The 18,454-nt window shown below is 57.9% G+C and overlaps 1 protein-coding gene across 1 annotated transcript; it reads left to right on the top strand.

The window, feature by feature from the left end:
- The first annotated feature begins 3,763 nt into the window (after positions 1-3,763).
- Positions 3,764-13,024, top strand: TOB2 (transducer of ERBB2, 2). The gene is made up of 2 exons (XM_082309829.1): positions 3,764-4,132; positions 8,483-13,024. Exon 2 carries the CDS (start codon positions 8,569-8,571, stop codon positions 9,589-9,591), a length of 1,023 nt encoding a protein of 340 aa, XP_082165955.1. The 5' UTR covers positions 3,764-4,132; positions 8,483-8,568; the 3' UTR covers positions 9,592-13,024.
- The last annotated feature ends 5,430 nt before the right edge of the window (positions 13,025-18,454 follow it).

Here is an 18,454-nt window from a genome sequence, read left to right as displayed (position 1 = left end):
GTAGAAGGAGATTTCCTGGCAGTACTGGAGACCAGCGCACATGCTGAAAGGGCGGGCTTCCCTGCAGGGGGGGAATGAGACAAGACGTGTCCTGCTACGGCGTGCCTGCCAAGCTCTAGAAGGGCTTCATCGGACCTTGGGGTCTGAAGGAGCCCGATTCAGGGGCTCCCTGGCTGCCAGCTGTGAAGCGCTTGCGTGACAACTGCAAGGAAGGGTGGGAGGGACGGCTGCCTCTCTGGCAGCTGAACCCCCATGGTGCCGCCTGCAAATCCTAATTGCACGGAGCTAAATGTGTCTTCCTGCCATTACTGTTCTAGGTAGGGTTACCGCTTTTTTTTTTTTCCTTTTTTAATCAAAATGATGTTATGTAATAAGTAAAAAAAATCCCTTTATTTCAAATATTTACATTGGGGGGGGAGGAACATGGGGCCTCTTGGCCTATTAAGTAATTGGCCTCTTTGTTGCCAGTACTAACAAGGCATCGCTGCGTTATGAAATGTAGATGTTCCTTGCTACACACCTCTTCAGACCAACTACCACCCACAGCTACAACCGAGCTCAGCAAATAGCTCCGTAACACACCTCTGGTCCTTTGAATCATCTAGACCTTGTCTTGACAAAGCCCTTGAGCCCGAAGCAGTACCTTTATTTCCAAAAAAAAAAAAATCAACCAAAAAAAAAAAAAAACCACCAACCAACCAAACAAAAGGTGGGCAAAGGCCTCGAGTCTGCCTGTGAGCTTTCCCTGGGGGAGTTGTGTAGACAAAACCCTCTGCTTCTGACACCTTATCTGCACAGGAGCTGTTATTTTCTCATTACGGGGATCCGCTGGAGATGTTGTTTGCCTGCTTCAATAGCAGGAAAGAATTTTTCATTTCCTTGAGGTTGCCATGTGACTTGAATGTAAAGAGGATTCAGGGTATGGCGGTGTTAATTATGCCCCATTATAACCTGACTGCCCTTCCTTGGCATTAAATAACCCAGCAAAATGAGCTCTGTCCCGGCGGCCTCGCGATCCCTTCCCTCCCCGCGCGCACCTGATTCGGTAGCTTTGCTTTGACGCAATAGCCAAATGACTGAGAATGCGTGAGCGGATACTGTGACAGAATTCCTCTGCCTGCATGTGTACCAGGGCGACGCGATAATTAAAGGAGCATGGTCAAGGTGCAAGTATTTTAAAGACCCCTAATGTGTAACACCCTCTTAGTAACGCCTTATTAAAACAACAATAGAATTTTAGAAATGTAATTGCCTTTTTTTCTTAATGATGCTAAAAATAGCGCAGTCATTTTAATTTCCTGATCTCCAGCTGACAGCGTGATTTTGTTTCCAGCAAAGCAAAGGAGTATCAGAAAAAAAATGTGTTCTTTTGTAACTCGATTCCTTTTAAACTAGGAGTGATGAAAATAAGGCTGCTCATAATAGCTCTCATAAATCTTCCCCTTCTCTTCCTCCCCCTTCCCCTGCAGGAAAAAAAAAAAACAAACCAATGCCAACTTCAAAAGTTGTTGGTTTGGGGTTTTTTTTAATCAGTGGGAAAATGAGGAAGGATGGCTGCTGTGGCACGGTGGCTAGGAAGGACAGCACCAACAGATTTCTTAACATGTGGTGTTGACTGGCTTCAAAAGAAGTCCCCTTCAGGGGCAAAGGCAAGACCCAGGGTAACGGGTTCCTGAGCGGGGGAGGACAAACCAAACCCAGAAAGGTGCTGAGGATCTTCGTGGAAACGGGGCAAGAGAGGAACTTTGTATTTTTGCACCTGGGAGACGGTTGCTGCGGAGAATTACTTAACCAGAGGGGCACGGAGCAGCTCAGGAAGCGTCTGTGGTCTTCGTCCCTTTTGGAAATGGGCGGTAAATGAAACATTCAAACGTAACTCCGTATGATTGAGAAGATCTGATCCCAAGATGGAATGTGACTCCGCAGTGGGATTTTTCTTGGGAATTCTTCAGGACCAAGACAAAGAGGACGTTTCACGGGCCAGGCAAGCTACCCCCGCTGCAAGAGGGACCGCGGTAGCCAAGACCGGTTCCCCCTCCCTGGCCTGCTTGTGTCAGCTCCGAGGAAGATGCCCGAGACGTGGCTGGGAGAGCCTGGAAACGCCGTTCTCCGTGTCCGTTACGCTCGTTTGGAGCTTCGCTGGGGTCAAAAGCTGCCTTACGTGTGGACAGCGAGGGCGCTTCGCACACGGTGGCTGTCCGAGGTGATGGCCTTGGACCGTAAAATACGTGGCCTGCGGGCGCCTGTCGGGATTTTCTTCGCCTTCCTCGGGGCGAGCAATGGGTCTGGTTTAAACCGCAGAGCGCGGAGCCGCGCGTGCGGGCAGCGGGCCCGCTTCAGCCACCTACGGCGCTGTCCTACGCGAGAAAAATACAGCCCCCCCCCGCCCCCGTAACGCTTCTCCTCCTGCCCCAAAGCGAGCGCGCGTGGTTTGTCTTCGTTGTGGAGGTTTATTTGCAGAATAAAAAGCGGCGCGGCGCTGGGCGAGCGCCTTCAGCTTGCCAGCGGGCGGCCCAGGCCCAGCCTTTGGGGCTGCAGGTGCCCAGGGCTGCGGCCTGGGACCCGGACAGGCGCCCGGCTGGCCCCGGGGACCGTCATCTCCGCGGCTGTCCTTCCCCAGGGCGGCGCCGGCTGCGGTGCCGCCTTGCGTAACGGCTCCCGGTAACGAGCCCGGCCGGCGCGGCCCGGTGGGAGCCCTCCCACGCCCCGCGGTGCGGGACGGCGGCGGCCAAGGCGGGGCAGGCCGCGGCCGCCCTGGCGACTACAACTCCCGGCAGCCCCCGCGCCGCGCCCGGCACCGCCCCCCTGCGCACACCCCCTTCGGCTGACTGGCTGAGGCAGCGCACCAATCCGAAGGCGCCGCCGGGCCCCGCCAGCCAATGAGTAGGCTGTTGCTAACACGCCGCAGTTATTTTTAGCACGGCCGCCGCTCGCGCACCTTGCGGGTCCCTCGCCTCCGCCGCTGCCGGGCCGGCCCTCCCCTCACGGCGGAGGCGCACAGGCGTGCGGAGACAAAGTAGTCCGCGGGTTCTGCGCCGCGGGGCGGGCAGCGCGGTGCCGGCGGGGCAGGGGGCGCAGGGGTGGCCGTGCCGGCTCCCGCCCTCCCCGAGGTGACACCGGCAGGTCTTGCTCGGCCTTGCCCCGCTGTCCCCTGAGGAGGCGGGCCTGCCCCCCCCCCGGCCTCCCCGCCCGTGTCCCAGGCCCGGGGGCTTGCAGTGAGGGACGGCGCCGGGGTTACCCCTTCTCCTCACGCCCTTCTGGGCGCCTCTCCCCCCGACTCTCCCGCCCGCGCCCTCAGCGGGGCCTGGGGGTTCCAGCGCAGGAGTTCTTGAAGGCTCCGCTGGGGCTGTGCCGCGGATTTGTCCCCTCGGGAGCCCGAGTTCCCCGGGGCCGGTCCTGCCCCGGGGCCGGGGCCTGACAGCACCAGCCCCCCTTCCCCGGCCTGCTGGGGCGACTGCCGTCAAGCACCCGTGGCGGGCGGCGGCGAGCAAAACGCCGGCCGGTTCCTTCCCTCCCCGCGCCCCTTCAGCACCTCGCCGTGCCCCCCCGCCTCAGGCTAAGCCGCTTGGGGAAATCCTCAGGTCAATCCTCATCCCCGCTAAACCCCCCCGCCCCTCCCCTCCCCTGGCGCCCGCAGTCGGGGCAGTCCCCGGCGCGGCTGCTGCACCGGCGGCGGGGGGAGAAAAGGGGGAAATAACGGGGGGGCGCGGGGGGCAGCCGGCGCCCCCGTCCCCGGGGCGCTGCGGGCGGCGGGGCTGGGCGGGCGGCGAGGGGAGGGGGAAGTAGTCCCGGCCCGCCCTCCGCGGCCGCATCACGCTGGGCGGGAGCGCGGATCCCTGCGCGGGGTTGCTAAGGGTGAAAGTTTGCCGTGAGTTGGCTCACTTGGGGCCAGGGCGCGGGCGGCTCCGGGCCGGCGGGGCGAGGAGAGGCGGCGGCGACAGCGACACCGGCACCGGCACCACCCGCACCCCCACCTCCCGGCGTTCCGCACCACCTCCGGCAGCCGCCGGGCCCGCCCCGCGGAGGAACCGCACCGCCGGGGGAGAAGGCGAGGGAGGGGACGGGACGGGGCAGAGACCCGCGGCGCCCCCGACAGCCGCCACCAGCCGCCGGCCCTGGAGCCAAGGACGAAGTAAGTGGGGCCGGGGGCGCCCCCCCGTTCTCGGGCCGGGTCCCCCCAGCCCGCAGCCCCTTCGTGGGCTCGGCCTGAGCGGGCTCGTCGTCCCCCTCCCCGCCCGGGGGGGGTCATTTGTCCCTCCGCGGAGCCACCGTGCGGCTGCCGGCCCCCGGGGGCGGATTAATGGGGCTTCAGGGGAGGGGGGTGTGAAAGTCATTGGGTCGGTGGCGCTCCGCGGTGCCCCGGTTCACCATTTTGTTCTGTCCCCGTCGTCGTCCCCCCCAGTCTGACGGGGACGGGGCGGGGTGCGGCTCAGCCCCAGCAGCCCCCCAAAGGGCCGGGCTGGGCCCGGGGGGCGGCGGCGGGCGCCCTGGGCTGCGGCGGGGGGGTGTCGCCGGGGTGTCTCCCTTCCCGCACGGCGGACCCAGCCCCCGCGGGCTCCGGCGGGGAGAAGCCCGGCGACAACAAAGGCGCTGCTGAGGCTGGGCCGGGCCGGGCCGGGCGCCGCCGGCCCCTCTCCCGACGGAGGGGGGGCCCGGCCGAGGTGCCCTTGGCGGGCACGGGCGCCCCTGGGAAGGGGTCGTGCGGCGGCGGGGGGGGTCAGGCCTGCGTTTCCTTCGGGGGAAGGTGTCGGGGGGCGGGGGTGCGGCACCCCCCCCGCCCCCCCCCCCCGCCCCCGATCCCCCAGGCCTCGGGGGCCGCCGCGGCGCCTCGCCGGGTGAGCGGGGCCCTTGGGGGGGGCCTTCCCCCCTCCCCCGAAGGGCGCTTTTGGGGACCTTGTTTGCGACCCTGTCTGCCCCCCCCCGGGGGCCGGGACGCGCGGGGCTTGTGTGGCCTCCTGGGCTCCGTCCCGCAGCCGTGGGGTGGGGACGCGCCTCCCCGTCCCCGCCGAGAGGGAGGGGAGGGGAAGGGAGGAAGGGGGCGGCTGCCCGGCGGTCCGGAGCGCCGGCCGCGGGGCGTGTTCCCCGCCGTGGGCAGCGCCGGGGCGGGCGGGCCGGCCGGCAGCGCGCATGTGCCGTGGAAAATTTTGTGCCCTGCCCCGCCGAGCGGAGCGCCGGGCCGGGCCCGCCGCGGGGGGCGACGGGAGGCGTAGTCCGGGGGCGAAGTAGGTCGCGGGGAGGGGAGGGGGGCGAGGACTACAACTCCCAGGGTGCCCCGCGGCGGGGGGCTGGGGGGGCGCCTGTCCGGCCGGGTCACCAGAAATGGCCGCTCTCCCGGGGAGGGGGCGGCCGGCCGCCTGCTCGGGTACGTCCCCGCTCGCCTCGAGTGGGGCGAGCCCCTCCGCCGCCCGTGGGTGGGGTGGGGGCGGCTGGAAAGGGGGCCGCTGTCCCGGGCGGGTGCGGCCTGCCGCCGGGGCGCAGGTCGTCGTGGCGGCCCTCTTGTAGAAGCCCTGGAAGCGCCGCTGGTGAGGGCCAGGCGGCCGGCGGCCCGCTCCCGGCGGCCAGGCCTCTCTCGGGAGCTCGGAGGGGGGCTCGCAAGGTCACCCGCCGTGTTTGCGTAGCGAGGGCAGCGTTCCCCCGTTGGCTCTCCTCTGATGCAAGCGGGGCCGTTCGGCCTCTGGCGTGCCGGTAAACGGGGGGTCTGAGGGGGCTCCTGCCTTCCCCCCGCAGAGCAGAGGAGCGGCCCTTTGTTCCCTGCCCGCGCCTCGACCTGCTGCCCACGGTACAGTAAGCCTCTACTTTGGACGCGCTGGCAATGTGGGCAAGCCTCTCTTTATGGAAGACTTGTCAGAATACCTTTTACCATTGATATTCAGTTGTTTCTTGTCTTGGAGCCATGCTGCTTCAGCTGCTTTTTTTTTTTTTTTTTTTTTCTTCATTTTATTACTACGTTATCGCATTTTGGTGCAGTAGAAGGAGATTGAGGGGGTCCTACTGGAGCACATCTGACCGTGTCAACAACCTGAGGAGTCAGTGGTATCTGACTTTTTGTGCCTTCTGCAAGTATCGGCGATACACAGCTACCTTGGCAGCTCTTGATATTATTAGGCTAATTAACTCATCTTTTTCATAGACAAGGTACAGAGTATTCCCCTTTTAGGAAGGGGGAGTACTTCTTCAAGAAAAGAAAAAAAAAAAAAAGGAGGCAGTGATTTACAGTTGTGTCTCCTCGCTCCCTTCTGCAGAAGGTTGATGAGGATGTGGGCTCCTCAAAGTATACGAGGCATTTGTGTTGCGAATAAGGTGGTAATAAATTTTGGCCTTTGCTCCTTTCCCAGTCTGTAATTTCTGATTTCTTAATAGATATTTGGATCTGGATTAGAATTTATCACATGAGATTAAAAGATTTACAAACTGGCTGTTCTCCTCCTGCGAAATTTGCTGGGATCCCAAGCTGTCCTCTCCCTCGGATGCCTCAAAGCCAAAGGAGTGAGAAGGCTCTGTGTAATCCCCCCTTGAGGTAGTATGGGCTGTATAAGCTCTCGTTAACAGTTAGGTGTGCTCTTTCAGGGGTTTGCTTCATGCTGTTTTCTCTAGAAGAGGTTCCGTCTGCGTGCTGAGACTCTTGCCTTCTGAAAATGGCTTCTCCTTGCTGTTCTCTGAAAAATTCTGGTTGCTTGTTTCTTTGGTGTTCATCTGTTCTTATTTGAACTTGGTCAGGTCTCAGTGACCTACCAGAAGTTGTTACGCTGCAGTAATTCCTTAAGGCAGGTTTTAAAGGCAAGGCTTCTCTCCCTCTTCTGTCCCCTCATTCCTGTGTTTTTTCTTCTTGCTGAGTCAAAACCGAAGGGGATTCCTTCCAGAACTGACCACCTTGTTGGTAGACTTGAGGTGTGGGATCTGCTTCTGGTTACCATCATCTTGAAGCCAAGCCTCTCTGAACTTGGATTAATACAGAAAAAGCGTAGAATCTAGACGCCCTTTTTTCTTTTTGTGTAATAAAGCCTCAAAATATTTGAGGCTTTCTTTAAAATTTATTTAATCCTTCTTGTCCACTAAACTAGACCAAGCAAACAAGTCTGGTCAGTTTTTTCTTCCTCTTGACCTAGGCCAGCGTGGATGCCTGGCTGTGCTGCTGGGACTCCCGGTTTTCCAGGGGAATGCTGACACCGTATGTTTGTACTCCATCCCCACCCCCAAATAATTGGCACACGTCGTAAACATTGGCTTGAGTGCTGCGTGAGAGCATCCCCGAAGCCCATTTTAGGAAGACAGTTGAACGCGGTGTGTCTGTTTGAGCAAGGTGAGGGCAGCTGAAGACAGTGGCCTCTGACTAAGCTGCCAATTAAAAACTGGATCTTCTGCTTCCCCATGGAGAGGCGTGGAGGCTACTACAAGTGTGCTTCCTCTTAAAATATCTGTGGGATTCGTGTTCTTTGGATGGGTGACAGAGCGCAGTGCTGACCTACCTGGGGTTTTTTTTGTACCCAGATGAACGTTGTTTGCAAATCTGTGTATAATGGGAGAGTTGAGTGTTGTGGTTTTGCATTGTGCTTTTGTGGGTTCTCTCCATTTCAGAGACTTCCTCACGAGGAAGGGAAGGAGGATTACTTCAGTCTTTGGCAAGCAATTTCAGTTTTTATTAAGCAGGTACCTGATCCTGGCAGAGCTCATCTTCCCTCTGTGCAGGGATAAGCGGTGTGAACTGTATTGGACAGGCTGTTGGCACGTGTGTGTTTTGTGACCCCACGCGCGCTTCCTGCCCCCCTCTCCCTTCCCAACTGAATTAAACTGGGATTTTTAGGCTTGTAGCTAGGCAGAGCCTCAACCGGGTACGCTTAATAAGATATGTGCCTGCCAGTCAAGGGCATAGTAAACACGGGCCGGCAGCTGGTGCCTCGGCACCCTCCCTCGCTCCTTCTCGTCCCTTCTGCGCTTGTGCCAGCAGGACGCGGCACCCGGCACGACCAGCCGGCCTCCCGGAGGAGAGGCTGGCCCTGCCGTCCTGAGCGCGAGCGGGTTTCTGCCCAAGCTGCTGAGCCAGTCACGAGGCCGTTCAGGTGGTGCGCTTATGTTCTGGAGGGGCTGGTGCAGGTGAGCCGTGCTGGAAGCAGCTGAGTTGCCAGGGCATAGGGAGGTGTGTTAGATGTGCTGAAATAGCTCTGCCAGAGCAGACAGTTGGCCTGCCGGGTTTCAGCAGCGGTACTTGGCAGCGAGGTGAGTATAATGTACGTGCCTGTGTGCGGGCAGTAGCTACACCCTTATTTCTTCTGTAGAGGAGCAGGGAGATTCCTCCCTACCAGCATCTCTGTTTTGAGGGCCAGTAGATTTGGGGCGACTCTCCTAGAGAGCATCACTGCTTGTTAGCGTTGATGCAAACCGCTCGTTCTGCTTTTGTTAATGAAAAAGCGCAGCTGTTCATCCCAACAGGTGGAGAGGAGTTGTGTTCTCTTGTCTTCATCCATCCTTTTCTCTCTTTCCCTAGGTCTGCTTGGAGCCAAATCTTGTCTATGTGTGTGTCATTTTGTCTCTTTTAATACACTGCCCTGACTTGCTTGCTGCGAAGGGAGTATGCATCTGGAGATCAAAGTTGCTCTTAACTTCATCATCTCATACCTGTACAACAAGCTTCCTCGGAGGCGGGCAGACCTGTTTGGTGAGGAGCTAGAGCGCCTGCTGAAGAAGAAATATGAGGGTCACTGGTACCCGGAGAAGCCTCTGAAAGGATCTGGCTATCGCTGTGTTCATATAGGGGAGACGGTGGATCCGGTGGTGGAACTGGCGGCCAAGCGGAGTGGGCTGGCCGTGGAGGATGTGCGCGCCAACGTGCCGGAAGAGCTGAGCGTCTGGATCGATCCTTTTGAGGTTTCCTACCAGATCGGCGAGAAGGGCTCTGTTAAGGTCCTCTACCTGGATGACAGCGAGGGCTGCAGCGCCGTGGAGCTGGACAAAGAAATCAAGAGCAGCTTCAACCCTGATGCCCAGGTGTTTGTCCCCATCGGCAGCCAGGACAACTCGCTGTCCAACTCTCCGTCCCCCTCCTTCGGCCAGTCGCCTAGCCCCACCTTCATCCCTCGCTCTGCCCAGCCCATCACTTTCACCACTGCCACCTTTGCTGCCACAAAGTTCGGCTCTACCAAGATGAAGAAGGGTGGAGGAGCCGGAGGAGGGGGTGGCGGAGCAGGGGCTGGGCAGCAGCCGAGGATGGTCAGGTCTCCCACCACCAACCTGCTGAAGCACAAGGGCCTCTCCCTGTCTATGCACTCTCTGAACTTCGTCGGGAGCACTGGGAGCCAAGCCCCGCAGTCGCAGCTCTCCCCCAACGCCAAGGAGTTCGTTTACAACGGCGGGTCGCCGGGAGCCAGCAGTCTCTTCTTCGACGGTGTTGCCAGTGAGAGCCAGGCCAGCAGCATCCCGCCGACATCGCAGTTCAACACCGGCACGGGTGGTACCTTTGATATGGCTCAGGTCTTCGGTGGCAGCACCAACAGCCTCTTTTTGGAGAAGTCTCCCTTCGTGGAAGGACTCAGCTACAACCTGAATGCCATGCAGTATCCCAGCCAGTCGTTCCAGCCCGTCGTCCTGGCCAACTGAACACAAGGAAGGAGAGTATTTTGGGGTGGGGAGGGAGGGAGGGGAAACAAGAACAAAACAAACAAAAAAGAGGGAGAGAAAAGAAAAATAGAAATATACAGAAAATATTCAAATCTTATAAATATAGCTTCTTGGGAAAAGAGAGAGCCCAGTGTTGTTGCGCTGTGCTGGCAACGCTCCTGAAGCACTGACTTGTTTTTTAACTCAGTCCCTGTGCTTTTTTCCTACTCACTTTTTTACTCCTTAAGAGTCTTGGGATTTTTTCGGTTTGTGTTCCCCCTTCCCCCACCCCAGCCCAGGACTGGTGCAAACATAGGTCACGATGCTCCTGATTCCCTGCACCACCCCCAGCGCTGGACACGGGGTTCTTCCACCCGGGTGCAGGGACGTCGCCTTCGTACCACCTCGCTGGAGGAGAGATGGGGAGGGGATGAGTCAGTGTCAGTGGAGATACACACGCTCTTGTTGCGTGCTAGCCAGAAACGGGTGGGTGGGCTTGCTTTTCTGTTACAGCTCTGCGTGCAGACAGAGAGCATCTACTGTGCCCACGGGCAGAGACCGTTGTGCTGATGTTGCTCCGGGCTCTCCAGCCCGGGCTGGCGTCAGCTGTTCTGTCTGCGTGCTGAAAAGCAGTAACTCTTCTCCTTGACGGCTTCCCGGCACGTAGCAGGGAGGGCAGAGCGTTACTGTGAAATGGCTTCTTCCTGCTCCCTTCCTCATCCGCGCTTCCAGCCGCAGCTACAGGAGAACAGCGCCTTGAACTGAGGGACTCTGGTTATTGTCCCCTTCTGTGCGTGAGCGAGGGGGCCTTTCTGTGCCCGGTCGGTCCGGGTGACAGCCCTGTGGCGTGGAAACGCCGCCTGTCCGTCCCTGCGGCTGGGGGAGGTGGCGCTGAGCCAGGCGGCCCCGCTCGGATCCTGCCCCTGCTTCCCAGACCTTCTCGCCAGCAGCAGGGGCCAGCATCCACCGGCGGTCAGCTGGGGTGGCCTCCTGGGTCCGAGTTCTTGTTTCCTGCTGTGAATTCATCTTCTTGTCTCAGAGAGGGAGAGTTCCTTCTTTTTTAGTTAGAGAGGCAGCACTACTTTTGAGGAAGAGAAAGGGATGTGGTGTTGAAGCTGCTCTCTTGAGTGGTAGCGTAAGGGTTTGTGCTTTCAGCCAGGTATACACCTGACTAAATCCCCTCCCCTGCCTTCCTGGAGGAGCGGGAGGAGGTGGCTGATCTGGTGTGGAAGGGAAGCACCTAGCGTAAACTCATCATTCCGGCCAGATCACGTCAGCGCGGATGACGGGAGGCTTAGAGCGGAGACGGGCACTCCGAAGGCGAGTGGCTATCCCAGGGCGTGAATGTATGGTGCCTCCCCGCCGCAGGGCAAGGATCTGGGAATGCCCCTGCAGCTTTCCCCGGGACGATGTGCTGCAGTCGGGCAGTAGTGGCTTCTCAGCTAGGTCGCTTCTGTGTCGGGGACTCCAAAACCCACCTTTACAGCAAGCTGAAGGAGGGCTGCTGCTTGCTCAGGCAGGGTGGAGGCTCTCTAGGTGGGAAGGAGGCCTCCTTGGAGGCTGTTGTGGGAGTATGGAAGCGTGCAGAGAGGAGAGAGGTGGAGATGATGAGACTCCAGTCTTTGAAGTTCTCAGTTTAAAAGAAAAATAAGCTTTTTGCTGCCTCCCAAACTTGAGGTTTGGTTTTCTTTTAATGATGTCTCTGGAGCACCCTCTGAAACCCACTTCTCCTGTATCTGTCGAACCAATGTGCTCTTTCAAGACATCCCTGTTTCAGGGGACGTGAGCTTGAACTCGCGCTTTTCCCGCTCCCTTCCCTCGAGCTGAGATGAAGGCGCTCCAGCCCTCTTGTAGTTGTGTTGCCAGTGAGCCTTTGCAGAGGTAACGGGCTGTCCCAGGGAGACCGCTGCTGCCCGCAGCTCTTTAAGGCGAGTTTCCCGCACCACACCCTTCCCCTCGCTGGGTGACGGGGGGAGGCACGGTCCCGGCCTCGCGCCCAGCGTGGGTTCCCGAGCAGGCTGCTTGCCATCGAGCTATGACCAATGTGGCGGGTGGGCGAGGAGAGCGGAGCTCAGCTTAGATTCCCCCAAACCAGCACCCGCAGCCTCAACCCTGCAGGTTTCCAGACTAGGGCAAGTTGCTGAGGAATGGCTGAGCTGTTGGGTTTTCCCTTTTTTCTTCTTCTTTTTTTTTTTTTTCTTTTTTTTCCTTTGAAGCCCCCAATTATGGACGTTACCACTGCCACCTCGTCCTTTTTCCCCGGGAGCGCGCCGCTGAGTGCCAGCCCACTCGCCACGCTGGGACTGAGGGGCGCTCAGCCCGCGATTGCGGGACCCGATCCAGTTGCCCCCCACTGTCCCCGCATCTGGCAGAGTCACCCGCGAGCCGCTGCCGCGGGACGGTGTGCCCTCCTCCGGCACAGGGAGGGAGGGGAGAGGCGGGGATGCTCCCCCCCCCCGGCCACCTGCTTATGTGTGTGAAGCTTCGATGCCGCTTTGCCCTGCCACACGTATTATACCTGCTTTAAAAATAGTGGTGTGAGTGGAAGGAGGAAAAGAGGAGGGACCAACCTCTTTGTATCTTAAAAGGAAAAAAGTGTGCTTCAGAAATGTTCCTCCAGCGTCAGGCAGCAATGGAAACTAACGGCCTTTTCGGGTCTTTTCTAGTCTTGGATGTAGGCGTTCAGCTTCAATTTTATTTTTTAAAAACCTGCACTAATTTACCTGGTTTCTTAGGAAGAGAAGAGAGAAATTTTTTTTTAACTTTTATTTTTTATGGGTTTGTGTTCTTTTTGTTGATGTCTGTTTGTATTGAATAATTTGCTACATTTGTAAAATGTAAGAGGTATATATAATATATGTATATTTCTAACGTAAAAAAAAACTGTAATTTTTTTCTTTTCAAGATTTTTTCTTAAAAAGAGGAGAGAAAAAAATATTTTTTCAGGAAAAAAACTTTAAAAAAAAAAGAAGTGGTGAAGATTCCTTTCTCCCCAGTCAGCCTCCCTCCTTTCCCTCCCGCCCCTCTTCGAGGAGTGAATCAACAGTTGCCTTGTGGGAGAGAATGAGTGAAAGAGGACAGAAGCCTGTATGTCTCCGAGCGGAGGATTTCTGTGTGTGCTCTGCTTGGGTTTCTTTCTGAGAAGGGGGCGACTGAGAGGGGGGAACCAGGGGGTTGCTGTCTTTTTTTTTTTTTTTTTCTTTTTTTTTTTTTTCTTTAGCGAAGGAGGAATACAATCAAGAGTTTTGTATTCAGAATGTTGTGCAATATTTTGGAACGGGACATTGGTGTGTCTAGAGATTTAGTTAAAAACAAAAAAAAAACAAACAAAAAAAAAAAGCAAAAAGGTTGATCAAATCTGTACAGTTTCTATTGTTCCAGATTTTTTTAAGTTTGTATTAAAAGCATGATATAATAACCCCTTGTCGTGTGGTGAGTGCTCGGTGGGGAGAGAACGCCTCTGCCCTGCCTGTTGCCAGGCGAGGAGGGACACGGCCGCCTTCCCTGCCCGCCTTCGGATGAACCGGCGCCTTGGCCTCGCCCTCTCGCAGGCAAGGCCGCGGGTTTGCAGGGCACGCGGCGGAGGTTGCGTTAGGAGTCGGGCGTAGCCCGGTGATGCCCGGGCTCGTGCAGCATGGCGAGGGCGGCTGTCTCCCTGGCCCCTCGCGCTGCCGAGGGGAGCAGCAGCGTAGGACGAAGCGGCGGTGCGCCTGGCCTGGCCTTCCCCGGCCCTGCCGTGATTCAGCTCCCTAGCTGGCTCTCCTCCCCGGGGGAGAGGAGGGAGCGGGAGGCTTTGCCTTTGGCACATGGTCCCTCGGGGGCCTTCAATCAATCGGCAGAGTTCCTAAAATACCCGGCTTCTGCGGCAGCTCGGGGCCATCGCCTGCAGCCATCGCCTGCGGGACCGGGCTGGGATCCCTCTGGTGTCACTGCACGGGGCGGCTGAAGCCTTCCCAGGCAGCGGTTTCTGCAGAGGGGGTGCTGTTTGTGGGTTGATTGCTCTCCCCTCGGTGCAAACCAGTTTGGGTTTACCCCGGGGCACCTGAGGTACTTGCTCGGCAGAGGAGGCCTCGAGGTGCCTGTGCAGGCCCTGCCCTCCCTGCTGTGAATCTTCATCCAAGGTGACTTCTCATAGCAACGTGGGCTTGAGGCTGGATATGAGAGCAAGCAGTGATGATGAAGGTCTGATTTTGTTTCTCTTCTCTTTCTAACCTCTCATTGCCCAGCTTTAATCAGAATTTCTGTCGGAGGGAGCTGCTCCTTTTTAGCAAAACGAGATGCGATGGCCCCTCTGTGCTGAGGAAGATGCCGAAATGCCTGTCCCACCCGCCGTGTGCCGGATGGCACCGCCGTGTGACCCAGCTTCCCCGGCCCCGCCACGCTCCTGCTGCCTCCTGCTGGAGGGGTGGCTCGCAGCTCTCCGCGCCGCCTTCTTAAAAAGCTGTTGAAGGGAGCTGCTCTGAATGCACTTGAGGAAACCAAACGTGGAGCTGGTCCTGGCTGCTGGCTCCTGCTGGCACCCTTACCCGCGCCCCCTCAGCCCCTCTAGCCTGAATTTCTTCCTGGAGGAGCTCGCGCTGCCTTGCCCTTGGCTTTGCAAGCCCCGGGAGCTGGGCTGCTGCTCGTTCCTGCTGCGCGCCACGTGACCGTCACACTCTGCTAAGCAACAAAACTATTTTTTCCCCTTTGTGTCTCAAACCCCTTGTAATCATTTATCTAAAGCACGCACAAATGCTTGCCCTCGGACATGTTTCTGGAAATGGAAAATCGAGGGTGAGTATGTCCCTTCCTGATCCTTGCCCTGCATTTGCTCGGCTGTGACACGGGGAGGCATGGAGCCCTTCCCTTTTTGGGCACAGGTACGCGGAGCGGTAGGGCCTGGCGTCAGTTTACAGCTGATAGCTGCGCAGCTTGGGCAGGGATTAGGGAAAAGGCTTAGTAGAGCCTCGTTCCTCATGAGGAACAGGGTTGTGTTGTCAGCCCTGTGCTGTCTCAGGGAGCCTGAAGGGTGTGGGGAGGTGAAACACCCGCCTGGAAGCAGCGTGCAGGGACGGGGATCTGCCCTCCGTCAGCCTTCAGCGAGGAAAGGAGGTGCTGGAGCCCCACGCTCAGCCGTTGCGGGGTGATGCCTGGGCATGGGAATATTTGCCGGGTGTTTGGGCAGTGACCGAGTCGGTCCCCAAATAGGGTGTTCCAGCAAGGCATGGCGGCAAGATGGGACTTGTCTCCTGAAACCTCCAAAGTGAGGGGCGTGGGGGTGTTGTTTAGACACTCGTCACAGGGGACTCCGTTATTACGAAGGAAACTTGAAACTTGAGTCACCGAGCGGGCGGGGTCCCACCTGAAAGGAGGAGACAGCTCGGGTAGAAAATGCCACGCTTCAGCATTTGGCTTTTCAGTCTGTGACAGCAGCAGTTTCTGACACGAATCGGGCTGTGCTGGGAGCGAGAGGGGGCTGGTGCCTGGAGGAAAGCCTTATGCAAGCACGAAAAGCCGTCTGTAAGGCAGCCGTGCCCTGGACTGTGTTTTAAATACAGGCCCAGCAAAACAGCCCGAGTTTGCTCCATCAGGAGAGCGTCTCCCGCTGCCCCAGAGCCTCCCGGAGACTTGGGATTATTGGGATTGAATAACGCATGGCGCAGGCGCCGCCGACAGCGGGTGCCTCCCCGTGCCCCGGCACTTGCCGACGTGCCAGGACTGAGAGGTGGAAAAACACCGCTGGTGGGGGGGCCGGGACCCGCCGAGTCCTTGGCGTCCCCGAGGAGCGCTCCTGCCAACGCCACCTGCTCCCCGCTCACGTGGCACCCGGCGGGTGCGAGGGCCGAGGCTGACGCCGCGGCCGCGGAGGGACGGCCAGGTCTTCCCACCCCGAGCGTGTCCTCCGCCGGAACACAGGCACCAGCCCAGAGGCAAGCTGCGGCCAAGGTTAGCCGCCTCCCAAACCTTGTGCTTTTCCCTTCGCTTTCTATGGCCGGGCTCCAATTCAAACACGGCCGGGAACACGCTCGCCCCGGCCCTTGCAGAGCTGTTCTTCTACTGTCCCCCTCGCCGCCACCTGCGCCGTCACCTCCTGAAACCTGGTCCGCTTTTTATAAAGCAGAGAAATAGCAAAGCTTTCACCCCCCCCCGCCCCAAGACGCCTCGGTGAAGGCTAAGCCCCGGCCGGCACGCATGGTGCTTTTGAGTCGTACTGGTCAGCAAAGAGCCAAGTTGCGTGACGGCCAATTTATGTGTGGCCATTGCCAGCGGCAAAAGTGACTCCAGCATGGTAAGTGCGTGTGCCGGGGAGGGACACGTGATTTTTTTTTCCCCAAGAAGCCCTCACAGGCACGGCAGCGGGTTAGGAAAAGGAGATCTCTGCGAAGGAGGTTCAGGGTCAAATTTTGCTGCTTTGCCTTGAGGAGGGGCAGGGAATGGTGCAGGTGGAGGTGTGGGGAAGCTTGCTCCCTCTTCACCGAGCGCCGAGGAGGCAAGTGTGGTCCCTGTGTTATTCAGCAGTCGTTGAGACCTAGTTGAGGGTTTTTTTTGCTTATTTTTGTTGGCCTCGCACAGTCTGCCGCACTGCCGGCACAGCCTGACTGCTGAAGGAAGCAGATTCCCGGGAGGGAGCATGTCCCTCCCACTTGATGGGGTGTTTCCACCAAGGACAAAGTTTTCCTTCAAGTGAATCAGCCAGAAACTGCTTGCAGAAGGTGCAGCTGGGGCTTTCATTAGAAAAAAAAAACAAACCCAAAGTCGTCCACACAAGGTGATGTGTAGGGAGGGCAATGGGCAGTGTTGCTGCAGCAGGACATGCTTCTTCCATGGGCCTCATGTTGCCTGCTGAGCTCGGCAAATTCACACAAGGGTCAAGTCCAGCTTCCCTCAGCCACAGGCGCTTTTGCATTCCCTGATCTTCCTGCGGTCAGGTTCGGTGTCAACACGTGCTGCTCCGGGCTCCCGCAGAGGCCTGAGTGATGCCACAGCAGGCCCTGGGCGCCTTTCCAAAATCTACCGAGGTTGCCCTCTGTCCCTGCCTCTGCCCAGCATTGCTGCGCGGCACCCGGCTGCAGCCGGGAGGACGCACCGGTGTCACCCGATGAACGGGGCAAGTGAGGGGCCATGGGCATGCAGGAAAACCGGGGGGGAACCGAAGAGACCTCATCTGCCAGGGGAGTGCTGGGGTTTGCATCCTTGGGGGAATACGGTGGAGAACGCGGGGGAAAGAAGCAGCAGAGATGTCTGAAAGACCACGAACACAAGCCAGGGAAGGACTGAGGAGCAGAGGGAAGAAGGACAGCACCCTGGGGACACCTGAGGTGTTTGCACACAGGGGCAAACATTGCAGGGAGGTGGGGGAGGCTGGAACTGCCCTCTTCCCTTGGCCACCCCGTGAAACGGTGGGCGTTCCTCGTGACCCGACACGGGCGCCAGCTGCACAGGCCTCCTTCCCGGCTGGCACAGCCCAGCGTAACCTCCCCATCCCTGCATCCCTCCCTGCTTGTCACACTCTCTCGCATGATCATCCTCCAACACGGTGGTTCCCCGCTGGGGACGTGGCCCGCTCTCGCAGGGCGCCCGTGAGTCACGGCGCTGTCATTGCCTCCAGCACAGACGTGGAGACGCCGAGGCTCGGGGAGGGGCCGCGGCCTCGCCGTGCTTGCGGGGAGCCTGAGCGCTGGCACCGGCACCCACTGGTCTCTCCTGCCGCCTCACGCTGACACCGCCAGCGCCGGGAGCTGCCCCGAGCGGGAAAGGAGATGATGCAGAGGGATGGGATGGAGACACGCCGGGGGAGGACAGCGTATCCCTTGCAGCCACGCCATTGCCAGCCATCCACCGAGGAAGGGAAAGGACTTGACAAACCCAGATGAAAATAGGATCCAACAAAATAACCCCAGAAAGGGCACAGGTGGGCTGTGATGTTCCGAGGCAGAGCCGAAGGTGCCCAGCGCTGCTGAGGAGAGCAGCCTTGCTGCATAAGCAGTCGCTGTTGGACAGGGCAATGAACGCTGTAACCTACAGTCTAAGTGCTAACACATCAGCACGGGGAACCACGAATTGCTGATTTTTTGAAACATAAGCAAGGAAACTTTCCTATATTCCAGATTATAAATCACAGCACAGACCGAGTGTATAAAACCACACAAGAGAGACCTCACTTGGTCCTTCAAACTAGAAACTTGGCCATTGAGACTAACTGGTTGATACAAAGCCAGCTAAGAAAGATTATTTTATTCTGATAAGGCTTTATTTTTAATCTTGGAGTTACTCTCTTCTCCAAAGCCACAGTGCTCTTTGAAAAATATTATTTTCCTCCATGGAGATACTTGTTCTGGGAATTTTTTGACCAACTGGTGCACATGAGTAGAAACCTTCCCAAAGTCAACGGTTACAGAGGTGATAGTGGGGACTACAACAGCTCCATAGCAAGCAGAGAATAATACAGCATCTAACCAGCACATACTCAAAGTCATATTAGACTGGTATTTATTGCAGGCGAATGCCACTGACCACATCTCTTTGTCATACAGATGTTCAGCACACAGACAACATCACAGCTGAGGAGATTTTCCTACTTTATATTTTTAAGAAAAAACTCCAGGCTTCGCAATGTGCACCTTAAAATGCTACAAAAGGACCTGACTCCATCCAACCTTGGCCCCAGTGTTTTATATTGTGGAGTGCCTGAGACCGAAGTGCTGACTTTGAGCGCACGGAGTAACTACTAAGAGCTGCTGTGGGGACCCGTGGGTCTTCCAGCAGCACCGGCGTGATCTCTGCCCCCTGTCACTGAGCTTCCCTGGAAAGCGGGATGAACTGGTTGAACGAGGTTGCCTGAGGACCACAATGCTAATCTGCAAAGCATCACTAGGAAGTGGAG

The sequence above is a fragment of the Platalea leucorodia genome (genome assembly GCF_965183815.1).
Source record: "Platalea leucorodia genome assembly, chromosome: 4".
NCBI classification, from domain to species: domain Eukaryota; kingdom Metazoa; phylum Chordata; class Aves; order Pelecaniformes; family Threskiornithidae; genus Platalea; species Platalea leucorodia.
The sequence above is the reverse complement of the archived record's forward strand: the minus strand, read 5'-3'. Positions and strand labels throughout refer to the sequence as shown.

What these genes read in the sequence shown, in the direction of transcription:
- TOB2 (XM_082309829.1), top strand. Translation starts at nt 8,569, where the DNA reads ATGCATCTGGAGATCAAAGTTGCTCTTAACTTCATCATCTCATACCTG.